General features: G+C 31.8%; 1 protein-coding gene across 1 annotated transcript in view; it reads right to left on the minus strand.

Annotated features, from left to right (window-relative positions):
* The window catches only part of MS3_00006175 (uncharacterized protein), a gene marked incomplete at its 3' end in the record, with an annotated part of 43240 nt that extends 30900 nt beyond the window's left edge, over positions 1-12340 (minus strand). The window contains exon 1 of the mRNA XM_012939574.3: positions 11879-12340. Coding sequence (XP_012795028.1) covers positions 11879-11965 — 87 coding nt within the window. The 5' untranslated portion in view covers positions 11966-12340. The remainder of the gene's footprint in view (positions 1-11878) is intronic.
* Positions 12341-27598: the final 15258 nt, after the last annotated feature.

Genomic DNA, 27598 nt, shown 5'->3' on the forward strand with positions numbered 1-27598 from the left:
CTCAAGCAGTTTTCCCTTTGGCATGCGGTCACGCTCTCAGGTCACTAAGACCACCTTCAATCCGATTTCCTTTTCAGGTACCTCCAGAAGAGCCTTTCCAGGAAGTGGGCGACCGGGAAGTGATTATCGCCCTCATACCTCTAACAGCCCTCAAGACCACTGTATTCATAATTCGAAAGAAACTGTCTTACAGATTGTCACATATAAAAAGGTTATACATGCACCTAACTTCAACAAATATATGAATATGAGTCTTTAGATTCGAAATTCTTCACACTATTCTTCAAGACATATGGGACATATAGGATACGATAAAATATAAAACTTCTCTGTCAGTGCCATGCTACATCACACATCCAAATAAAATTATTATGATTTTGTAAATAAGTATTTGATTTTCTGAAAACACCGTACAGTCTAAATTAATTATTGTTATAAAAGACCCATTAATTTTAAAGCATATAAACGCAATAGATAGATTTCTTTTTCATTTCAACGAATATATAATTTAAATTCACCTGGTATTATTTACTTGAATCTTCCTATTAAGGTTTAAAACTGCAAGTGATTAGTCTTTTATTGACATATGTACATACTGTGCGTGTTGCCTCGATATTCCCTTAATTCACAAGCTTCATAAGCAAAGATAGGAAGATTCAAGCAAACAATACCAAATAAATTTAAATTCACCCCATTGTACAAGCAAGTGGTTATCAGAACTTAGTAGCTAAGTGAATAACTCGATGGTGTTTGATGTGGACAGTAGTGGATTCGAGTCCTTGAGTGAACATCAACTCTGAGATGCAAGTACATTCAGATGAAGAGTCTTTAAAGGCCGAAACTGGATTCCACTACTAGCCACGATCCATCTTTGCTTAAAATGTTTGTGAATTAAGGCAATATCGTGGCGATACTCACAGTAAGCATATATACCAATAAGAGACTGATCAATTTCAATCCTACACATCAATGGGTAGATTCAAATAAACAATACCAAGTAAATGTATAACATGTTCATGTTGTAAATAGTATGAAAGTACTAAAATGCAACTGTTCACATATTACTTTCAGACTATATTTCACATTTTACCATTTGTCTTCTTGACACCAGTTCACTACTGTCAACGTAAATCTACTTAGAATTACCACTACGTCACTATGTTTATTAAATCAATTGTCTATAGACTAATCTGTTTAATTCATACCGTATAGCGTAATCAATTATCATATATAACTGAATCAATCAGTAACATAATTTTGATGATTATTGTTTCACTGACATTGCTTTTTCATGTTCCTATTTGAGCCTAAGAAAAGTTATCGTGCGTAACAAAGTCATCATCAGATGACACTATATACATATATATCACATATTATTTTTTGTATTTCCTCTGAATTCTTTGAAAGAAACCATTTTTTTGTATAACCTCAAACACATATCTCACCATTTGAAACAATCACATTTCATCTCTATTAACATGCTATGATCGAAAAGTATATTCAGTATGGAAAATTATACTACAAAAAGATGCTTTCTAACAAGTTAGTTCTTAATCGAATGACTTCTCATATTCACAAACTGACATTCTTCATCATAACAAGATTATGATCGAAAACAAGACAAGATAGACTATTGAATTCATTCCATAAGCTTTAATAACTCATAAGCTGCATAATTATATAGATATAAGAAAATGCTATTGATCATTCAATCTAATCGTCTAGAATGCAAATTACTATCATATTCTCAAATAAAGAAAAGATTTATCTAATAACTGCTCAAAACAAACTGAATATTCTTAAGTATTTTACAAATTAGATCAAACAATTTTTTTCTGAAACAATTTGATTTATGTTAGTTTTAAGAGATAAACTACTCAAAACTACTGAAAAAAATAGATATTAATATATTTATGACAAATTAAATCATTTTCTGCAGTAATGTGCACAAATATATTGAATCGCTGTTTTATTTTCTTTGAATTATTGTCACATTAAAAGATATGAATATAGAAGCCCTCAAATGCCCTGGTACGAACGAAAGTGAGGATAGTCAGCTCTCTCTCTTTCATTTAGCCGCGTACATACACTCACTGCCAGGGAAGTTCTACTCAGTGCTTTCTCGCGGCAATGGTGTTGATTACGAAACTGAGAGGACGAAAAGCGAATGTCCGGCGCTTTAACAGGATTGGTGGATATGGAAGATCTACCTGTGGGAGTTGGGAAACCCTGATTCCAAACCAATGAGGCTCCAGGGTCCTGAAGGAACAAATAGCGTATCAACCAATCGTTGCTCAGCGGCTACCATTGGACTGCATCTCCTGATGTTGCTCCATTGCCTTATGGCTCAAACCTTTAGGTCGAAGGCTACGAGTGTGGCCCCCTAAGAAAACCACCTGCTTCTGTTTGGGCACCTGGGCAGTATCCTAGCCCTCACACAAATCGAATGACTTATGTGGCGCATATCTACTTGGTGCTTTCTTGCACCTATCTTTATGCTTTTAAATAAGTGAATAAATAATAAATGTATATTAAAAAGACTAGAGATTTGGACGGTAACGAGATGTTCAAGCAGAAATATATTATAAAAAAGCAATGATAAACGTCTTTAGCTAGATTGGTTTATTTACCTTTATGTACATGTTATGTTTTAATCATATTAGTGATATAAAACAAAATAGAACTTCATAACTGTATTTTTTGTCACAATACTCCCCGGTAGTCCAAAAACAAAACTCTAGATAAGGTAACATCCATGACTTTTGTATGTCACAGTTAAAAATTTTATAACTGAACTAGAAATCAGTGATGTAAAGCTCGAACATCAGTCAAATAATGACATATCTCCCATAATATAGAAATACCTCTACAAATCACTTGATTATGTTACAATTCTGCTGTCACTCGTATGTGGCTTTTAGTGCGAAAACATGGAGTTAATTATTAAAGTCAAAAATGAAACTATTTGTTAATGATGATACTACATGGTGATTCATTTCTATAGCAAGCTGACTTGAGTAAAAAACGTTTTTCATTTATTCCCAAATCAGTGGCTGTAAGATATCATGTTGACCGGGAGACTTAAATGTATATTGTTGGATTACATAAAAGGTTATGAGTAAGCAGTGATAAGGATTCTTCCCGCCTAACAATTCTCAAAAAGATATCAACTCATGATAAAACTGAACTTCATAAATAGATAATTAAAGGAATACAATCTAATTAATCCATAGTCAGTTTCAGATAATTTTAAGAAAAATTCTAACACAATAATATATAAAGATTAACTGTCTCATATTGAATCTTTTTTCTCATTCGTAACAAAGCCAAAGTCAATTGAAGCTAGACCACCATGGAAAACCTGGAAGCACTAGACGGCCGTTTCGTCTTAGTGTGAGACTCCTCAGCAGTGCGCACCCACGATCCCGCACATCGCGAGATCCGAACCCAGGACCTGACTTCAAGAGATACTAATGGGATTCTAGTGAGAAGCCGTTACCTGTGGAGTTCAACCAGGTCTGTTGTGTGATATCAGCTCACTGAAGAAAATGGTATACGGTAGCGCAACTTCGTGGATTGGTTGAAGTTAGACATTAACACTGTTGGATGCTAGCCGGCTCAGTGGTCTAGTTGGTTAAGCGCCTGGTGCGAGACTGACAGGTCTTGGGTTCGAATCTCGCGGGGTGCGGGATCGTGGATGCGCACTGCTGAGGATTCCCGTACTAGGACGAAACGGCCGTCCAGTGCTTCTAGGTTTTCCATTGTGGTCTAGCTTCAATTAACTCATGATTCCAATCAGTGAATTTTTTAATATCTTCACAAAACCCCTTCTGAAAATATGCGTCATTCAACTAATGCTTCTGAAAAATTATTTTTTTATGCCAATATTTAATTGAACAAAATTTTAATTTATTTTTTAACTCACTTAATTAGATTCTACATTTAAATGTAGAATTCTGGTTAAATAAGTCAGGCAATGATAGTTCGTTTGTTAATATCTAAGTAACCATTGGGCGAGACTATAATTTATGGACTAACCAATCACATATAAGATAACATGTCTCGAATGTCGACGTGAAATTCACTCAACCATTTGGGTAAATAGAGTCTTGATGTTATAGCTGATAAAAATCCTAAATCTAATTCCTAACATTAACCATCCACTGTAAATCATAATTCGAATTCCTCACATTAATTTATGACTCTCATTTGGTCCTAGTTATCAGGTGAACACTGTAAAGGTTAGTCGAGTGTTACTCAAAGGTTGTCCATAAATTATAATCTCACTGTTATTTTATTTCTCTAACATAACATGAATCTCATTACGAGATGTTTACAATAATCAAAGGAGCTTCATTCTATGTTGACAAACATTTCATATTCAAGTAGAATGGATGAATCTATATTTTATGTTACTCTTTAAAGAAAACTAATAAAATTACGTAATTGACTGAACCAAAACAATCAAATTCAAGCTAACCATAAAGATTCGAAAACAAATTTATAGGGTTAAAACAAATTATCATCAATTTACATTTACATTTGATTAAGTGGAGTGTTTGTGTGTGCTTTCTTCTTTACTTTACATCAAATGAATGCATTTTCACTTGTTCAATAATTCATTCATTGGAAATTTAAAGTTTGTTTTAAGTTAACAAAATAATGAAGGAAATGATGAATATTTAAGTGAATGAATTGAGGAAATTAAATGAAAAACATACTTAACACAAGTAGCTTTATCCATAGTTATAAAAAAACTAAAAGTCACTTCCTACTTATTTAGTATCTACCATGAATACTAACAATGAATTGCTTTAGTTATTAAAATAGGGATTCATAAACATTTACATCATCAAATAGACAGATTGTCAAATAAAGTGAGTTTATATTTATGAAGTAAACGAGGTCATAATCAAATTAAATACTTGTCTATAATATTTTATTCATATTGATACACATAAAAAGGTAACGTATGAAGCCTATTAAATAATGAATGAAATTAGCAGTAATAATAAATAGTGTGAAAGCTTTATGTCGTCAAATTATAACAGAAGTTATTGTTATGTACCGATAATCATAATGAATGGTAGCTTTTGCGATCCATTTATGAACCAATACTATGCGTATTTTTTTTATCGTATAATTGTTAAATAACTAAACTATTCATATTCGTGTTCCTCTTATTATAAGCTTTATTTTGACCTATGAACTATTATTATATGATTTACCATTCTTGAATAATGCACTGTTTATTAATCACTACCTCCCACATTCACAGCCACATTTGGTTAATTCTTGTACAAATGTTGTTTCCTGTTTAGTGGTATGATGTAGTCTGTTTGATTGGTATATAAACCTAGTATGTTTGAAATCAATGATTCATAGCGCAGAGGCTGAGATTTGTGTTCTGGACTTAACTGGCTGGGCTAGGTAAGAAGCAGGACCGATAAGTACTCTAGACTGTTCGCATGGGTTTTATGCGTCAATGGTTCGATCGATAACTCATTGCTCTCTAATTGGCGGTATCTTTACGTTATACATTAACAGGGTACACAGTTATAGCAGTTATTTATATTGCACATAATGGGATGAAAGTTTGACACGTACTAAATGATCAATAGTGAATTGTTTTGACTTATTAACTAATTCTCTCTCGAGTAAAATTTACAAATGACAGATCTAGTAGATAAAGCTGTTGTAATTTAAAATGCCTTAAATCAGTAGGTTATTTATACATAATCTTACATACAACTGTGTATTCTAATTTTATCTCGAGTTCCTAGTTAGTTTAACAAAGATTATTGGATTTGAAAGCTTATTACTTATGTGTCCAGTTGTTAGATCTAAATCAGTCATTGAACGTTTTCACAGCTGTCATTTGTGGGATAAATGAAAATTTGAACTAGTTTAAAATAGATTTACAGACGGGTCTTTTCATCGCTAGTTTGTTGTTGAGTTTCTAGCTCGTTGGATAAATTATTGAGGCCGTAACGTGATGTTCTCTAATTGGAGCTTTGCTTTCATTTATGTATCTATCTCGCTTCAGCCTCCATATCATAAAAGCTATCTTATACTGCTGTGTTCAGTTGAAAACCATTGACCGAAGACATTTGATTATATTATACTCCACTTACAGAAAATTAACATTGTATGAGCTATTCTCTCTTTTAACGAAAGTGTAAACACGAATTAAACGTTACAATAGTTTAGAATTACACAATTTAACAATAAAGTCCATATTAACTGCTGACTTCATGCAAACATCTATAATACATTTTATCTGCTGAACAACTTTCTAAAAAACATATACATTCTTATTTAAAACCAAGACAAAAGGTATATGTTGTGACTTTATGTCCGGCTTTTTATCACGTGATTTATCCACCAATCAAAATACGACTTATACAATCCTAGCACTGTGCAAAACCAATGTCGTTCCACCGGGATGAGCAGCTTGGCGTCCTTACTGGTCCTATGTTCACCTAGACCGTCCACTTGAGTCCAGAACACCAATACCAGCTTCCACTATGCGTATCCAATCGAATCATTTATTTCAAATATACTGGGTTTATATATCAAACAAACAGACCGCAACGCACCATAAAATAGGAAATAACATCTGTACACAATAAAGCCAAAAAGTGGCTGTGAACGTGGGAGGCAGTAGTCAATAAACTGAACATAGCTTAAGAACAGTAAATAGTACAATAATAATCTATAGGTCAAAATAAAGCTTATAACGAAGGGAACATAGATATACATGATCTAGTTACTGAATATTCATACCATGAGAATATATAAGTAATATTAGTTCAGTAATAGGTCTCAGACGTTACTCGTAATGCAGTCTTCACTAGGATATAACAGTATATACTTTGCAAAGTGAAACGTTACTTGACAGATGCAAAGAAAATTAAAAAAATAATTCTGATATATAAAAACAACTAGAAAAGCAAGACTCATTGTCATCAAATGATTCTAATATTTTTTACAGATTAAGTTATAGTCTATACCTTCTCAGACCATGTATTCTTTCTATACATCGACAGAGTTAAACAAGAATGGAGAGAGTGAACAGCCCTGACGAACACCACTTGAGGTAATCAATTCTGATGACAGTTCGCCATAAGCTCTCAATCGACCAGTTATGTTCGAGTAGAGTGCCTTTACAAAGTTAATGTACTTCTTTGGTACTCCTTTCAGTGACAAACTCTGCCACAGAACCTCACGATCAACAGAGTCAAATGCTGCCTTAAGGTCGAGAAATTGATTGGCATTGCTATTTATAAATAAATTAGAAAACAGTAGATCTTGATCTAATTATAGATCATGATTAGGGATGTTTTTGGATTTCATAGGAGCATTATACATCACAAAAGTGAGCTTTCATGTTTATAAATTATCCGTACAAAAGTGGCTTAGATAGATGTTACATGGAAATCAATCAAATATTTGGAGAACAACTCATAATTGTAAGTATAATTGCACAATATAATATGTTCTAACTGTTCAAGGTGGGTTAAAAGTGGTGTTTTAGAGTTTTTCCGTCTCTTAATGGTACTAGTGTATTTTTCAATACATCAGGAAAATTTCCTAAAAATACAACCACTTAAGAAAAGCAATTAAACGTGCACACTAGATGTCAGATTATTGAGTATTCACATATTTTAGTTTACCGTTTCCTGGGTTTTTTGGCGTTCAAAATGCTTAAATAAGATCTCCCTGCTTTTATATTTATTGATTTGTCAAATATTTATCATATATCTTCTAATTATATGTTACATGCTTCATTTTATTGTGTAACTCTAACTTAAGTAACTATGTATCCACTAACATTTTCACGTTATCGAACAAAACCCCGATAACTGCCTGCTCCACAACATTATCCTCATGTATTACATGAAAACTAAATGCTTAAGTAGCATCATTTTGTGTCCGGTGATTATGATTTACACCGAAAATAAATCTCCATGGTCTAATGCTCCCAAATGCCTTGGTACGATTGAGGATGGGGAGAGTCACCTCTGCCTCTAGAAATGCTCTCACATGGCCACGTTTATACACCCTCTGTCAGAGAAGTGCTACTCACTTCCTTCGCGTAGCAGGGTTGGTGGAGATAGAGAGTACACCTAGGGGAATTGGAAAACCCTGGTTCCAAATCAGTGGTTCTTATGGACTCCATGATCCTAAGGGAACGAATAACGTATGAATTTATTGTTGGTCACAGACAACCATGGGATTGAATCTCCTAACATTGATCCACTGCCTTGTGGGTTAAACCTCGGGTTGTGGTCCACTAAGAAAACCACTTACTACAGTTTTGGCACCTATGAAATATTTCAGACCCTAACATAAATCGAATAACAAAGTATAGCATATACATATTTGGTGCTTTATCGCAAAACATTTAGTGAATATAAATTTATAAATTATTTTATGCATTGACATGTTATTGAAAAATAAAACGTTTACATACATGCTAACGTATTATAATTAAGCACAAAAAACAAACAAAAAAAAGAACATAAAAGTCGTATTTTTATTTTAACAAAATTTCGTTTTAAACTTAATAAGGTTTCATAAATCTTTGCATTTTCAGAACGAATTAATTTGTTTCATTGATAAAACAAATTCATCACGTTACGTAATAAACGAAAGGAAACAATCCAGGGATATGCAAATAATTTGTTTCACAGACTGAAATCATGAGTCAATTGAAGCTAGACCACCATGGAAAACCTAGAAGCACTGGACGGCCGTTTCGTCCTAGTACGGGAATCCTCAGCAGTGCGCATCCACGATCCCGCACCCCGCGAGATTCGAACCCAAGACCTGTCAGTCTCGCACCAGGCGCTTAACCAACTAGACCACTGAGCCGGCTGGCATCCAACTGTGTTAATGTTTAACTTCAACCAATCCACGAAGTTGCGCTACCGTATACCATTTTCTTCAGTGAGCTGATATCACACAACAGACCTGGTTGAACTCCACAGGTAACGGCTTCTCACTAGAACTCCAGGAGTATCTCTTGTAAATAATCTTCTGAAAATAATTTGTTGCTTATTCAAAGATGTATATAAATGTTATGTCAAATAAAACAATGGACAACAAGTTAAACTATTTCTAGTGTATATCTAGATAATGAATTAAAGAAATTAATGAAATAAAACTTTTGAGGTAAAGATATTCTGACTGCTTAAAAAACATTTATAAAGTGATTGTGAATAAAGATAAACCATGGTTATTCATAAATAAACTATAATTTGTGAATTGAAGTTTGATTAAGATTAGGATCTATGAATGACCTTTGAATAATGCTAGAATGATCATAGAATGTTCACCTACTTATCAAAGTTAAATGTGGGTTATATTATACGTTGTTAAGGATTAAAATTAAAATTTACAATTGACTATTAAGGTTAGGAATGAATGAATTTCGCGCCAAAATCTAAGGTCGTCTATCTTAGATATGATTGGCTCATTCATAAATTATCGTCTCACCGAAAACTTTCTTTTATTAGATTATTTTATAGATAGATAATTTATTATGGAAATGAAAAAGTTTAAATGGGTTTATTCTCATACAAAAGTAACTCTGAATATAACAAACATTAATGATAAATTAATGGAACTTAATAAAAACATTTAAAATGTTCAAAATAGTTTTAAACCATTATCATTTAATGAGAACTTTTGTTTAAATTTGATCGAATAATTTCACAGTATTTGATCTCCAAGTTAATGTAAGACATTAATGAAGAAGAATGTGTTTATAAAATCTCAGCGAAAGAATTTGAAGTAAATCCAACGTTCTGCCTGGCTATCTGGTCCAAGTTTTTTCAAGGATATAAAATATATGAAATTTTGAATACGCCGAATATATTCAAGAAGAAAATATAAAATTTCAATGGTTGAGATCATAAGTAAATTGAAACTAGACCACTATGAAGAACTTGGAAGCAGTGGACGGCCGTTTCGTTCTGTTGTGGGACTCCTCAACAGTGCTCTCATGATCTCAACCATTGAACTTACTATAATATCTACAAAATCCCTTCTGATATGAATAAAATATTATTCATTTTAAAAAAAAAACACATTTTACAAACATCTGATATGTTTACATTATGGTTTTAGTTAGCTTTATTCATTGATTACTACTATGGAAATTAATTCAGTGAGACTATAATTTATGGACGATATTTAGGCGACACTGAAGTGACTTTGACAATGTTCACTTACTGATTAGGACTACATGAAGGTTATAAACCAGTTAGAATTATGATTTACAATTGATAGTTAGGGTTAAAAATTAGATTTAGAGTTTCCATCACGAACTGACATTAGCTATAATGCCAAAACTTTATTTAGCCAGATGGATTAAGAATTTCACGCTGAAATTCATTATCCATTATCTAATATCGTCCATAAATTATAGTTTCGCCACTCATTCATAGCGGTAACCTTAAAATTTAGACTTTTATGGTAATTTCAATGTTGATTATTACATAATTTTTAAAGTACTACATGATTTAAAATTAACAAAACTTGTTAAGTTCATTAGATAAAGAATTCAATTTAATTCGTTACTATATTCTTACTTATATGGTGAAGTCACTCATCTTCTAAATAAAACGGTTTTAGTGCAAACAGAGACTCATCAAGTTTAATGATTTGATCATAAGTTAGTGGACACAATTATTCAACAACTTTTATTTATCTCTCCATTTCACTTCATAAAGAAGACATTTAATGAATTGAATATAAATGTGGAAATTTTTTATAGTTACCATCTTTACAACTAAGCTTGTTTACGGTTAATTTTGTCAAGCCCTTTAATTAAGTTATTTAGCAGACAATGTTATTCAAACACTTACAAATTATCTGTTTCTTTCTACTATTATTATTGCTATCATGACTATATGAACATGTATACTTGATCATATGTAACAGACTATTCACGTATCTCTCTCTAGCTTAAATGTTAGTTGCTCAAATATCTATCGATGAATCATTCGCTTTCTCATATATATGTGCTTGAATAATATTAATAGCTTCGATTTAATTCAATTTGATTAAACTCTGAATTCGTTTTTGTATTCGCTTGCTTGCGCACATTAGGTTTTCTGCTCGAATTCGCTTGATATTCTTGTAAATTTGTTATCTGTGCTATCGAGAAACAAACTGTAGTCAATACTTCCTGTTGCCTTCTGAATTTCTAAACCGTTGGGATTTATTTTATAACGGTTATCAGGATGATTGATAAACAAAGCCTAAGGAATTATATTGAAGTCAAGCCACATTACAAATTGTCCCAACTTGTAGTCTTAACACTCTTTTCGTTTTCTAGTTCTAAAATTTAGTTAATCAAACTTAATATAGTTGTTATCCAAGCAGATACTCTAGTAAACATTCTGGTTATCCATCTTTGATAATGATTAGTATTAGTATCCATGATTTACATTATTGTCTTATTTGAATCGAGTCAACTAGATATGTTATTTACACTAGGAAAAATAATTCATAAGATCCAAGTACTTGGAATCCTGGAGGGAAGCGGAAAAGTGGAAGGCCAAAGAACACATTATGTCGGGAAATAGGAGCAGATATGAAAAGGATGAATAACAACTGGAAAGAGCTGGAAAGTATTGCCCACGACAGGGCTGGATGGAGAATGCTGGTGAGCGACCTATACTCCTTCACGAGGAGTAACATGCGTAAGTAATTAAGTAAGTAAGTAAGTAAGTAAGTACATTCATCTGATAATTCTCAACTTTCGTTAATCATTTCTGATGTGAGATGTCAATTATGAATCAATAAAAATCAAAGTATATTTTCATCATTTAACATTTTATCATCATGTTTATAAACATAAACTTACCTGATTGTCTGAATGAATTTGACTAGATAAAATTCCAATATAAAAGAATTTATAAAGTAATATAATTAAAAAATAGCTTGGATTCATTGTCAATGATTGTCAATTAATTTCATCATTGCATAATACAGAGATAAAATCTATGTGTATCTAAGTGTAGATAAAAGTGTATTCTGTCTGTTTGTTTGTTTATTTTTATTTTCTTCATTAAAGAAAACCTCTGAACATTTTGTAAATGATCAGTTTTATATTCAAATAATGAGTCTATTTAAATGCACTTCATCAATTTGTCTAAACAATTGAATAAATGAACTGGATAAGTTAAAACTTTAATTATTATATAGAATGTCTCATATATATATAGAGAGATATATATCAATATGCTAATGAATGATTTCAATGTTTTGAAAATAAAAACTGTGTATTTATATAACAATTTTGATCATAAACTCTAAAAACAATAATGGTGCTAGCTGAATAACTATAAAAGTTCGTTGGTCTAGTAACGTATGCCAATGTACTATTTCGTATGTGTACGTATATATATATATATATATATATATATATATATATATATATATTGTGTGTGTGTGTAGATTGTATCTAATTTGATTGATTACTAGTGTTAACAATTAATTGATTTGAAATATGTGCAAACTTCCAGTCGCTACTAACTTTGTGTTACATCGAAATCACCAGTACAATAAACATTTAATCAGAATAGTAACAATAAACTATCATACCCGTTAAAATAATAACAAACACAATTATGATAAACAAAATTCATTTATTTTAGTATGATTTATACATGTGATTAGACTGAGTACCAAACAAATGAAATGTGATTATTTTCTAAATGAGTGCTTGGTGACCTTGGGTTGAAGGTCACACATATCTTTATTGATTGGTTGTGAGTTCAAAGAATTGGTTTATAGGCAGATTGAAAGAGTTTCTATTTATATTTTAATAGTCAAATTCGTGAGTCAGTTAAAGCTAAGAGTCCCATACTGAGACGAAACAGGTTCCCAGTGCTTCTAGGTTTCCCAAGGTGGTCTAGCTTCAAATGACCGATGGATTTAACTATTAAATCACTATAATATCCACTAAACCTCTCTCTGATTATATTTATATCTTAATAAATGGATATATAAATCCATACAGTGATGAAGTTAGTAAGAATTTCACAAATAAATATATTATTTGTTCAATACAAAAAGTTGTGTGGTATGAGACCATTCAACCTCGTCACTTCGTTTCTTCGTCGTTGTCACTACACTTACTGGCGTTCAAATCGAAAAAGATTCTTTTTTTTTTGCCTAAAAGTCTCTACCATTAGAATGAGGGGATACCACTAAACTCAAACATATCTGTTGTCATTAATCAGTAATTGTTTACAATATTCCTTCAACAAATTTGTAAAACAAAGTTTCTCAATTACAGTACTTTAATTTCTGCTCATATGATAGCTCCTAGTAAAGAGATATACTTTATTACACTGCATTGTGCTGATGCAATGATTTTGATATAATTAACAGGAGACAGTGTCCTGTACAAATCAGGTTTATTTTTAATCAAGCGTTTCTAGTAAAACAGCTGCCAATACTCACACATATGTGTTGGTGTGAATATAATTAAACTGATCTGCCGTATTAACAATAATAATATATTCTAAAAATAAGTACAGAATGAATATTAGTTTACAGCACTGAGTCATGTGGATACTGGTTAATAGACACTATTATCGAAATAAGTGTACACTTTTCAAGAAGACATGAGTTCTAGGTTACTTTGAACTTAATATTTAATAATAATGTGAAATATCAAAGATATACAGGATCCGGTTTACGTTACAAACTTATCAAAAGTCGTATAATCTCGTCAAAAGTGAAATGGTTAACTACCAACGATAATAAAAGAATGTCGCACAATCGCTATAGCGAATTGGATAAGGTAAGGCATGTGAACCATTGTATGTTAGGTCACTGGTCCAAAGCTTAGACACTCGTAAAGAGATTTAAAGGTCCTGAGTTCAGTCTCCAATAGACCCATGCATACGCACTGTTGAGGACTATATGACTATCTTAGGTTTTCGATTGAGATCATGAACTGATTGATTTTAGACCACCATTAAGAACATAGAAGCACTGGACGGCCGTTTCGTCCTATTGTGAGGCTCGTCAGCAGTGCGCATCAACGATTTCGCCTGCGGGGTTCGAACCCAGGGCGTCGGGTAGAGAAAAGTATCTACCTCACTACAATGGAAAATGTTCGCGCAACTTCATCAATTAGTTCAGATTAGACATTAACACCACTGGGTCCCGGCTCAGTAATGTAGATGTTAAGCCTTCGCGCGTGAGACTGAAGTCCCTGGGTTCAAATCCCGCAGTCGGGATTGTGGATGCTCAGTGTTGAGGAGTCTCACAATAAGATGAAACAGCCGTCCAGTGCTTCCAGGTTTTCAGTTGTGATCTAACATCAGTTGGTTCATGCAATTAATCAAAAACATATCTTAGGTTTCCTTATTTTCAATGATCTATGTAGTTGATGAATGGACTTATCATCTAGACGTTCGTTTATGAAACTTTTGGAGAGTTTTTACCATTTATTTTCCAGCTGACAATATATTTACTACCTCACATGTTAACAACTGTTGTCAGCTTACTGAAACGTTTTTCTAATGAGTGGTGGGTCACGCATCCTTTGTAATCACGATATAATGCTAATCGGGAAGCTTCCACTTAAAAATATCCATGAAAATGAAGTATTTACCAAGTTTCACTAACGATGTGTCATCTTACATAAACCCTTTAACATGAAGTATATAACTCAAGCTTTAGAATGACCTGCGTTCTGATCATCAACTCTAGGAATGGATTCACTTTCGCATTCATATAATTAAAATAATTGTTCTGTAAGTGCATAGAAAGCCACATACGAAAGGTTTAAATCAGGTATTTGTATAATGTATCATCAATCAATTCCAATACTGAGAATACTATCACGAGCTATTTTGCTTACATTAACTTTGCAACCATATCAAATGAAATCTATTCCTTGGATTTGTGACTCTACCAAAATAGGAAGCGTAGTGAAGGAAATATGACAAATATGTTATAATTATTCCAAGTATCAGTATTGTTCTGTAAATTAAGACACTTGATTTCTAATAATATAAGTATTATAAAGCTTATTCTCCATTTTTAATTACTAATACTGACTATTTTTATTAGATTTGTAATTCATTGTATCTATCTGTTGATGTTATGAGCTGCACTTGACCAGTCCGTTTTGACGTAGGTGTGTCCTAAGAGAATTGAGTTGATATTGTCATAAAATTGCAAGTATTCTATAAGAGATTAATCGTCTGTAGTCTAAAACACCAATGGAGAGATTTTAAAGCACCACAAATTATAACAAAACCAAATTCATACCCATTTCATGAGCTAGTAGCTATCAGGAATCAGTCAATCAATCTTTTAAGTAAAAGATATAATGTTTCAATCTCAAAATAACTATTAATTCTGAGATACATGTATATCTAGATGAAGAGTCCCAAATGAGAAAAAACACGTTAACTGGATTATACTACATGTCACTATCCAACTTTACTTAAAATATTTATTAATTCTACCATATTTTGTCAAATGATTCGTTTCAACAAACATTAATTGAGTTCACTTGGTATTTTTTTACTTGAATCTTCCCATCGATATTAAGGACTGCAATTGATCAGTCTCTTGTTGGCATATGTGCATATTGTGCGTATTGCTTCGATAATGTCTTAATTTACAGGCATTCTAAGCAAAAATGGATCGTGGCTAGCAATGGAATTCAGTTTAGACGCTCGTTTCGTCCTATTTGGGACTCGTTAGCTGGATGTACCTGCATCTCACAGTTGATGTTCACTCCAGGACTCGAAACAAGTACCGTTTGCTTCAAACGCCATCGCTTTCTCCACTTAGCTACTGAGCGAACACCAGCTCTGGGATGCAGGCATATCCAGCTGACGAGTCTTAAATAGGACGAAACGCGCATCCTGGATTTTACTGCTAGCCACTAACCATCTTTGCTTAAAACGTTAAATCGTTTTAAAAATAAAAAAATAAAATGCACATTAGGAAATGTGAATAAACTTGATGCTGAAATTCTATTATTTATTCATTTAAATGATCGAAATATAATGTGAAATTTGAGAGGTTGTGACAAGGTTCAATGAACAATGTTCAAAAAGAGAAAAAAGTGATACCCAATGGCAATTATTAAGGTTATTTGAATGGAAACCATTACTTCATTTTTTAACTGTACCTAGTTTGAACGACAAAAAAAAACACATTATATGAACAAATTAGGTGGCCTTAACAAGTAAGTTAATTCAATAATAGTTTTTATTAATTAATAAATACATTTGACAGTTATAAATTGTATGATAGATCATTAAAAATAATAATGAATTTATAAACAATCACTAGGTTATCATCGATTCGTACACATTATCAAGTTGTAATTAGTTTATAATATTGTAATGATACTATTATTCGCATTATCAACTGTTTATTATTTTGTAAACTAACTGTAAATCAAACATTAATTACTGACTTCTAAATCACTGTGTCCCAAATTGTAAATGGAATCGAATTTCCAATTTATGAATTTTATAAACTAAAATGATAAATTATTAGTAGAATTCATAAGATAATTGAAGCTAGACCACTATAGGAAGCCTGGAAGCAATGGATGGCTAGTATGAGACTCTTCAGAAGAGTATATCCACGATCCCGCCTCCTGAGGTTCAAACCTAGGAGCTGTCAGTTTCACGAGTGAACGCTTAACCCCTAATCTTGAGTTCGAATATAATAAAAAAATAAATATCTAGTTATTCAAAAATTTGAAGGCGCGGATCTGCAAAGCAAGAGCAGCATATTTACAACTGAAGAACATCTGGAAATCAAAGCAACTGTCAACCAACACCAAGGTCAGGATTTTCAATACAAATCTCAAGACAGTTCTACTATATGGGGCAGAAACCTGGAGAACTACGAAAGCCATCATCCAGAAAATACAGGTGTTTATTAACAATTGTCTACGCAAAATACTTCAGATCCATTGGCCGGACACTATTAGCAACAACGTACTGTGGGAGAGAACAAACCAGATCCCAGTGGAGGAAGAAATCAGGAAGAAGCGCTGGAAGTGGATAGGACACACATTGAAGAAAGCACCCAACTGCGTTACAAGACAAGCCCTCACATGGAATCCTGAAGGTCAAAGGAAAAGAGGAAGACCAAAGAACACATTACGCCGGGAAATGGAGATAGACATGAGAAAAATGAACAAGAATTGGATGGAACTAGAAAAGAAGGCCCAGGACAGAGTGGGTTGGAGAATGCTGGTCGGCAGCCTATGCTCCATTGGGAGTAACAGGCGTAAGTAAGTCAGTAATTAAGTTATTCAAAAAGGATATCAGTACAGATTATTGTTATCCATCTTTCAGAATTCAACAGTTCATATCATTAGATTTAGTTGCCAATCCATACATGATAAACGTAGAAAATGTTTTTTTGTTAACTGAATATCTACACAGATATTAGATTTTTTATTTTATTTACGGATGTGGAACAAGATAAATTCTGTTTACAATGTTTAAGATGATAGAACGTATTTTCATCGAAGAACTTAATTAATCCATAAACTGTACCATCCTCTTATAAGGTGACTCACATTGACAATTTATTCAGAATTCAACATGTAATCTCATTCATTATAGAATAGAGTTAATATCTATTAAGAAGGAACATTGTTCATTAGTATAATATAATTATATTTTATAAAGTTTCCATTTAAGATGCACGATATTAATACCCATTTGATAAGCATTATTCATTGAACTAATGAATAATGTCAGTTATTAATTATTTGTAAGAGATTAGTTTTCAATAGTGTTAATCAATCTCACTATTATTTGCTTTATTTCAAATTAATAGCTAATAATAAAAAGTAATCTCTTGACATTGATACAACTAGTCAATATAGTTAACATATTTCTAATATACATTTCATTTACTTAATTTATCCCACTGAGCCGGCACCCAACGGTGTTAATGTCTAAGTTCAACCAATCCACGAAGTTGTACCACCATACACCATTGTCTTCAGTGAGCTGATATCACACAACAGACCTGGTTGAACTCCACAGGTATCGACTTCTCATTAGAACTCTAAGAGTATCTCCTGAAGTCAGTCACTAGTGAGCAGTTGATTATTATCAGAATGAGTTTTGTAGAGATTTTTAGAAATTTCACAGATTGAAATCATGAGTCAATTGAAGCTAGACCACCATGTAAAACATCGAAGTACTGGACAGCCGTTTAGTCCTAGTATGGGACTCCTCAGCAGTGCGCATCCACGATCCCGCACCCCGCGAGATTCGAACCCGGGACCTGCTGGTCCTGCGCGCAAGCACTTAACCATTAGACCACTGAGCCGGCATCCAACAGTGTTTATGTCTAACTTAGTTATTAATCCATACATGATAAACATAGGAAATGTTTTTTCCTTTTAACTGAATATCTACACAAATATTAGATTTTTTATTTTACTTACGGATGTGGAACAAGATAAATTCTTACTTTATTATCAAATAATCTTGTATACGGTGTTATCATTTTACTCGTCTGTTTAATAACAGGTCTAAAACATTCTTCAACAATAACGTAAATATGGGATAATTATCTAACAGAAACAGAGCTATGAATGTTTTACTATAGATTTACCGTTATCAGCATATTTGATTCATATCAGTGTTAATGAAAATGATTTTGTAACAAAGTTGATCATATCTGTGCTAATAAGCACTTTTACTCATATTTGATTTTACAAAATAATAATCCTCTTCATAATACGCTCAAAGTAACACCTACGTAATAATATTCATCAAGATTAAGATGATCTATATTGAAATGTGTTAATTGGATTATACGATAACTTGATTTTCATTGATCACTATGCATCAATATTTCACGTGAACCTTTACTCACTTTTAAATCAACTCAGTCTTAGTTAATTGATTTTAATTTAAAGGTTGTTGCATCAATGTTTATTGAAAATTAGGAACTGAGAGAAATAAGCTTGGAAACAGTTTTAACTATCTTTAATATAACATCATATTCAGTTAGTAGTATGAACTACAAAATAATAAATTCTGATGATACACAATAGATAATCATTTTCATCAGTTTCAGATTAAAAGAAATTTAGAAAACCTACTCCGTTAATAAAGAAATGAATCCCAAGAAACTTGAAGGTATCAGTTACTTAGATTCAAAAATTGGTACGTTACAGATATTTTTTAAATATACAAACAACCAAGACTAAATATGTAGCCTCTTCATTGAGATGGTGTAGAAGATTTGTAGTTCAGGTGGATGATTTTGATGGATTTCTGTTCTCTGAGCTCTACCAAAATCATCCACCTGAGCTACAAATCCTCTCCACCATCTCAAAATCATATGAACGTAATACGCTTCTCGTTGTTCGAAAATGGGAGAATTTCGCCAAAAGGCAGGCTTCCACTCGAGAACAACTATATTTTCTCCATGATTGTCTTTGCCAGCATGTTCTACCAACATGTGTAAAATATAGACCTCCAATCAACTGCGCATTAGCATGGAAAATAGCTGAGCAAAGTGGAAGAAAAATGGTATACCCAATGATAATGGACGCACACTACAGGGTCCGCAAATACCAACACATCATAGAACACGACCAAACCATACAGCTCAGAGAAGAAAACTCCACCAAAAAGCCTCTTCATTACAAACAATTCATTCAGGAAGGACTGACCTAGTTATCTGAAATTATTATGTTCCATACTTTTTTTTTGGATTATACTGAAGAAAAAAAGGTTTCACAAAGTGTAATTCACTGAAGTATAAAACTTGAAAATAACTTTTTAGTAATGAAACACATTATGAATAAACATATTTTTTTCATAGAAAACTAAGAATTACCTTAGCAATAGAATTGCTCTATCTAAATTAAATAATGATAATTTTTCGAACAAAGATTATAATATCTCATCAGCTAAATTAGTCCTTATGCTCTTAGCTTTTGAATATTTTTTTCACTTATGAATAATAAACGCAACATTACTAATGATCTATAGAATAATTACATTCGGTATTGTTTACTTGAATCTATACATTGATGTTTAGGACTATAATTGATCAATCTCTTATTGGCATATGTGCATACTGTGCGTATCGTCTTGATATTGCCTTACTTTACAAGCATTCTAAGCAAAAATGGATCGTGGCTAGCAGTGGAATTCAAATTAGACGCTCGTTTCTTCCTATTTGAGACTCGTCAGCTGGAAGAAACGCACATTCTGTATTCCATTGCTAGCCACAATCAATCTTTATTTATAGAGTAGTTCACAGAAGAACAAAACAACCTCTAACATTATAAAATAACGAAATTGTATGAAAGTAATTCTAAGTAACGAGTATAAATAAAACACCAATCAAATAAGTAGCTCTAATGATAAGTCCAACTTTCTATCTTCTTCATGTCCTTACTCATCGAAATTATCTCCATTATCAATGATCATACAATCCAATAATAAGCAATCGAATCTGAGTTTGAATGTCATTTATATTATCTATTGTATAGATTTAAACCAAAAACCTATTTAATAAGAACCATTAGGAAGTTAATGAGTTTGTCAAGATTTAATGAATATAAAATCAAACTTTATTACTTATTCATAGTAGATAATGAATTGTTACCTGAATATTTTGTGACTTATATCACCTTTCCCAATAAGTTTCATTCAACTAATTGCGTTCCATGCTTACTGATCTTTTAAATATCTAACATAGTAAGGTGTGTACATAAATAAAAATATACCATATAATAACAAACTAAACTAATGAGTAGTACCTGCTAACAATAATGAAAATTGAACAGAAAAGAAAATGAAATATAATTCTATTAGCTGACTGATCTTGTATAGAGAAAATTGACATACCCTCAAATCATTTTTAGATTAAAACAGATAACTTAATGTTTATATAATAACTAAGTTAATGATATAATAGTAACCAATGAACAACTAATTGTTCAGTTAGAGTTGAAATAAACTGATTAAATATTAATAGAACATTAAATTTGATAAATCTAGATTGGTGACATTTCTTTTCGTATATAAAGTAAGAAAAATTCACTACCAAATTTGTTTCTCATTGAAATCATGAGTCAATTGAAGCTAGACCACCATGGAAAACCTGGAAGTACTGGAAGGCCGTTTCGTCCCAGTATGGGACTCCTCAGCAGTGCGCATCCACGACCTCCTATCCCACGAGACTCGAACCAAGTGCCTATCAGTCTCGCGCTAGGCACTTAACCACTAGACCAGTGTGCCGGCATCCAATGGTGTTAATGTCTAAGGTCAACCAATCCATTAATTTATTAATTGATATCTGTTATTATCAATCGAAACAACCTTTGATTGATAACGATTATCTTTGTCATAATCTAAATACAAAAATCTGGTGTCAGTTGATTAATTTTCAAAATACGTTTGTAGTGAATGATAATACCAGCGAAGAGAATCAAATATATATTTTGAATGGAAAAATACAGAATCTTATAGTAAAATCTGAGAACTATACAGTAATTACTTCAATTGCAAAATGTATATCGATTGTCTTAAATTTCATTGTCCCTTCATTTCCACATCAATCAGCCTCTGTTCTTGTTCTTTTCTTTTCGATCTTCTTAACCTTCTATCTCCAAACATTCCACTTTTGATTGATGTTACAAACTACTTATATCTGTCGACTTCAGTAGCACATATCACGTATTATCTTAATTGGTTTAATCATTACATGCACCTCCATTACTAGGAATATATTCTACTTACCCTTTGACATGACTGACGGTAATTTCATGTTTATATTTTATTACTGACTAAATGTACAATAACCAAGTAGTATTGATTGTTCGTTAGTTTGCAAAATTAACACAGAGATTATGAACATATTTTTAAGATAATTTTTAACTACTCGTAAGTAACATGATTTAACAAATAAATTTCGTCAATAATATGAGGGTGTAGAAAACAAAAATTAGCTGATATATATTCTCATGTTAACTCAACTCTGTAGTATTCTATGAATACGATTTCTCTGAGACTTACGAAACTATATGAGCATATGAGCATATTCCGAAGAACTTGACGCTGCGAGGGACTAAAGCTTTTAACAGTGCAATAGCTCGGCATCTACTTGACACCGGGCATACCGTCGATATTATGCGTGGGTTTAAAATTATCAATAGACAAAGAACTACTACCACTCTCCGCTTTGCTGAAGCCATTGCAATTAAGAAACTGAAACCGGACTTATGCATCCAAAAAGAGACTTTAATAAACTTATCACTACCCTGGAATTTTTTTTTTTTAAAAAAAATAAAATTTTTTTTTTGTTTCTGTTTGTTTTTTTTTTATAATTAATTTTTTTTAATTTATTTTTTTTTTTTTTTTTTTTTTTTTATTTTTTTTTTTTTTGTTTAACCGGCCATTAACTATATTTTAAAAAATTATTATTTTATTATATTTTTTTAATTTTTTTTTTATTTTTTTTTTTTTTTTTTTTTTTTTTTTTTTTTTTTTTTTTTTTTTTTTTTTTTTTTTTTTTTTAATTTTTTTAAAAAATATTTAAAATTTTTTAAAATTTTTTTTTATTTTTTTTTTTTTTTTTTTTTTTTAATTTTTTTTTTAAAAAAATTTTTTTTTTTTTTTTTTTTTTTTTTTTTTTTTTTTTTTTTTTTTTTTTTTAAACCACTACCCTGGTAATCTTTTTGTTTCTGTTTGTTTTGTGTTTTGGTTATTTTATTCATTTACTTATTCTAAGATAATTTGTACTCCCCCCCTATTACCTAATTCTTAAAATAAATTTTATTCACACATTTCCGTCACCTGATCCTCTTAAATCATCTTAACTTTCCAAACCCTATTTAATTATTATTACGTAATCTACCTTATCATTATTTAATTCCATTAATCTCTACAATTATCACACAATTTATGAACTTCACTAAATTATTACACCACCCACCCTGGACTAACCCCCCTCTTTTGACCTCTGACCTGTTTCTAGCATATATATATATAGTTATTATTGTAATCACGTTATTTACACTCATTTATGTCAATTGTTTCACACTATCTCCATGTCATAATTCTATCACAATTTTGGTTTGTAAGCAGCTGACGAGAAACCTCGAAATAATATGAATTCACACTATTCAGCATCAATGTTTGTTCTTGCTCTATTTAAATTCATAAAGGGAACCAATTGCATGAAATTTCTATATGAGGAGGTTGAATTGATGAGAAGTTAGGAGTATTTCATGTGTTTTGACGATAGAGCAGAAGTACTAAGAATTGTTTCATTTTCATTATGCTATAAGCCTTCAACAAACTTTTTGAATATCCCCTCGTACTTCTAAAATACTATGTTTAGCAACAGCGCTGCAAGAAATTCTATGTGAGAATGATGCTCACCATGAATCATTATAAGCTTGACAACTATTGAAATAAAGCCAAATATCAGGTTTGCTGATGGTTAATTTTTCATAGACATTTATGTAATAAATAGGAAAGTGATTGGAAGACTTTCTCGTCCTATACATAATTACAGTTCCTATTACTTTTCTAATAATATCCTGTTGAATAACGAAATATCAGTCGAAAACAACATGCAATTTCCTAGGCATAGATTTGAATGCAACTTCACTTCGGTTTATCAGTTGAGCGACAATACTAGACTCTACACACTGAAATATATTCCCAAAGTTTAGTACATGAATCTGTACATAGTTAGACCTATTTGATGATCTCTCGATGGAACAAATAAATATTAGTATACCTTGATATCCTGTCTTACAGTTTTCGAATATGAATTATATTAAATCAAGAAAGCTCGTTTACTGTATGATTTGATCGTAATCGTAATTTATTTTATCCAACTATTCAAAAAAATTTGATGGAAGTTTGATATATTATATAGTGTAAAGATCTACGTAATTTGCATACATTATATATAATTCGATCACTTTAAAGGTTTCATGAAGCTTATAAGCATATCATGATCAGAACATTAGATCGCTTTTTCATTGATAGGTTATAACATTTAATTTTCTTGGCATATCATCTTTCTAGCCTAATACTGAAGTTGAAGTTTCTTCAGATTGTGATTCATATTATGAACTGTAAATCGTAACCGAATAGGTATATTACATAATTAATAACTCTTAATCAATCAGTTATATTCAGTACATAGCAAGCTTAAAATTACTCAATAAAATTGTAATCATCGTAAAAATTAAAAAAATTCAATTTTTTAAAACAAAATGATCATTTCATTTGGATCTACTAAATCATACTGTCATTGTTCCGTTGATTTCATCCCGAAAACTTTGATAAACCAATTAAACTGTTTATTGTTAATACGCTATTTAACGATAAACGAACTGATTATTACCATCTATACACATAGTTCCCTTTATTATTTTGAAAAGAGCAAGGAGAATTATTGTAGCAGAATAGCATGAATTCATTATGAATATATCTTCAATATAACCTCCAACCAAACTTTTTTCATGTAAGTAATTTAAACCCATTACGTAATTGTAATTTTAAATATCACAGGTTGTAACCAGCTAACGAGAATATTACCATTTACATGGTCTATTCGCCCAAGAACAGAGAAAAATCTAGACTGAAAAGCACTACATTCATATAAGACTGGATACATTTTCTCTTGTAAATTTTTCGCAATTTCATTGTAAACTGTTACGAAATTTCATGGTAAATTTCTTGGTCTGTTAGAAACAGTTAATGAAAGGAGAATATGGTTATGGTGTTGTACAAACCTAAACTCTCTTATTTAAAATGTAGTGTCATTTGTGTTAACTAGAAGATAATTCTTAACTAAAATACCTATCAGTGTTCTAGTTTAGTGATTGCTGTAAGCCAACCAAAATAGTATGAACATATTTTTTAACCACACTGTTCTTCTTCAATGTTATTACTACTTTTTATTAAATAAGTAGTCTAAGTGCTTCACATTTTAAAGGTTTGAAATGATCGAATATAGATGAAAATTAGATACTTCTTTGAATAATGTACTAGATCGCGTAGATTTTATTTGCTGCTTTGGTGGTTTTTGTATTAGAACAACTTGATGTAACCCCATACACATTGACTTCAATGCTTGATATATCAAACATGCCAGTGTCAGTGTTAGAGTTTATAGATTTAATATTGGTGGAGTTACTTGAAATCATCATAACCAAGTAAACTTGAAAAATACTATAGATTCACATTACACATCGAAAATAAACTGTTATTAATAGAAAATGTTCTAAATAGCTCCAGATTATTAACGAACGCTATATTATGATCAACTTTAGGACAGCCTTTAAGTTACTATATATAAAATGTTAGGGGGGATAATTTTGAGCCTACCAAGCCCCTATGTAATATGATGTTTAAGTTTCAGTGTTGTGTTCAAAAACTAATTGTTGACACGGCAATAGTACTCAGTAGTCGAGTTTCTATCCCAAGGATAATGCAACAACTTTCGATTCCTTCTAAGTTTTATTTTCATGTCTTATTTATTTAACCATTGTTTTGAGAAAACTTTTTACTTTTCATACCAAATGATTTTGATAAGTAAATATGTGATTAGATTGTTGGAAACGTTTCCTTGATAATATTTTCTATTAGTCGTTTTGATCTACCACTTCTTTAAAAATGATACACTTTGATTATTGTACTCATGAAAAGCCTTACGTAATATCATTCGTTTGGACATTTTACACCTGTTCCATACTTGTATTATAGACTGTTTATCTCTTTCGCAAGAAAACACATATTTCGACTAATCATTGTCTTTTTATTCATCTCTAATAGTTAATTAGAATCTACTGGATCCGCCTGCCTTCTATTATCAATCAATAAACAGTTTGAAGGATTTTTAGTTCTTCAAACATTTTAGCTTTTCTAACTTGTGGTATGATTCGGTTAAAATATTCCAATGGCCTAAGATCTCAATATATATTTCGATTGTATATTAGTTAGTCTGACAGAAAACTGATGGGATCGTAAACTTAGAAATACTTTTTCTTAGACTAATGAGTGGAAAAACTTAATCATAAATTCAATGATCAAGCTTACTACTTCAACAATATTCAGTGACAATTTTTGATCATTAACCGTAAACTCCCTAAAACTCAACTTTAGATACATGTCTCCATGAAGCTTATAAACATCAAATAATTGTTATGTCATAAATGTAACAAACTTTTAATTAGTTAATTCAAAGGATTCTGAAAGGAACTGTTGGCCCATTTGTGCGTTCAAATTAAGAACGTTCACTTAAAAACTCAAAGAATTATAAGACTTACTTACTTACTTACTTACGCCTGTTACTCCCAATGGAGCATAGGCCGCTGACCAGCATTCTCCATCCCACTCAGTCCTGGGACTTTCTTTCCAGTTCTGTCAAATTTTTGTTCGTTTTCCTCATGTCTGTCTCCATTTCTCGACGTAATGTGTCCTTTGGTCTTCCTCTTTTTCTTTGGCCTTAAGGATTCCATGTGAGGGTTTGCCTTGTGACACAATTGGGTGACTTCCTCAATATGTGTCCTATCCACTTCGAACTCTTCTTCCTGATTTCTTCCTCCGCTGGGATCTGGTTTGTTCTCTCTCACAATAGGTTGTTGTTAATAGTGTCTCACCAATGGATCCGACGTATTTTGCGTAGACAACTGTTAGTAAACACCTGAATCGTCTGGATGATGGCTTTTGTAGTTTTCTAAGTTTCCGCTCCATACAGTAGAACTGTCTTGACATTTGTATTGAAAATCCTGACCTTGGTGTTGGTTGACAGTTGCTTTGATTTCCAGATGTTCTTCAGTTGTAGATGTACTGCTCTTGCTTTGGCGATCCGCGCCTTCTCATCTGCATCAGATCCATTCTGTTCATCAATGATGCTGCCCAAATATGTAAACGTTTTTACATCGTCCAAATCTTCTCCGTCAATTGTGATTTGATTGGTGCCTGCTGTGTTTTACCAGAGAATCTTGCTTTTCCCTTTGTGTATATTGAGACCTACTGATGCTGAGGCTGCTGCTAAACTGTTCGTTTTCTCCTGTATTATTGTTGCGTTTGCGATAGAAGTCCCAGATCATCCTCAAAGTTTATATCGTCTAACTGCATCCTAGATGTCCACTGTATCCCGTGCTTCCCTTCAGATGTTGACGTCTTTATGATCCAGTCGATCACCAGGAGAAAGAGAAAGGGTGAAAGTAGGCAACCTTGAAAGAATTATAAGAGCTCTTTATTAAATGACATTTATAATATCCACTTTATCAGTTAGATATGTTGCTATGACTATTTTTTAATTTTTATCTGGTATTTTAATTATACTCAAATGAATATGACAAAAAGTCTGTAAATATGTCTTAGTAACAAATCATATTCATCATTTCATTCTTCGACTGCCAAAAAATCAATGAAGTGTTCAACTATATTCCATTTACTAAATTCAGTTTCCATATTATATTTAATAATAAACAAAATTCAATCCAGGTGATATAACATTGATTATATTCAGATTATTGATTCCTATATGTATAGTAATCTGACTGACCAACTTA

Source organism: Schistosoma haematobium, chromosome 2 (assembly GCF_000699445.3).
Source record: "Schistosoma haematobium chromosome 2, whole genome shotgun sequence".
NCBI classification, from domain to species: domain Eukaryota; kingdom Metazoa; phylum Platyhelminthes; class Trematoda; order Strigeidida; family Schistosomatidae; genus Schistosoma; species Schistosoma haematobium.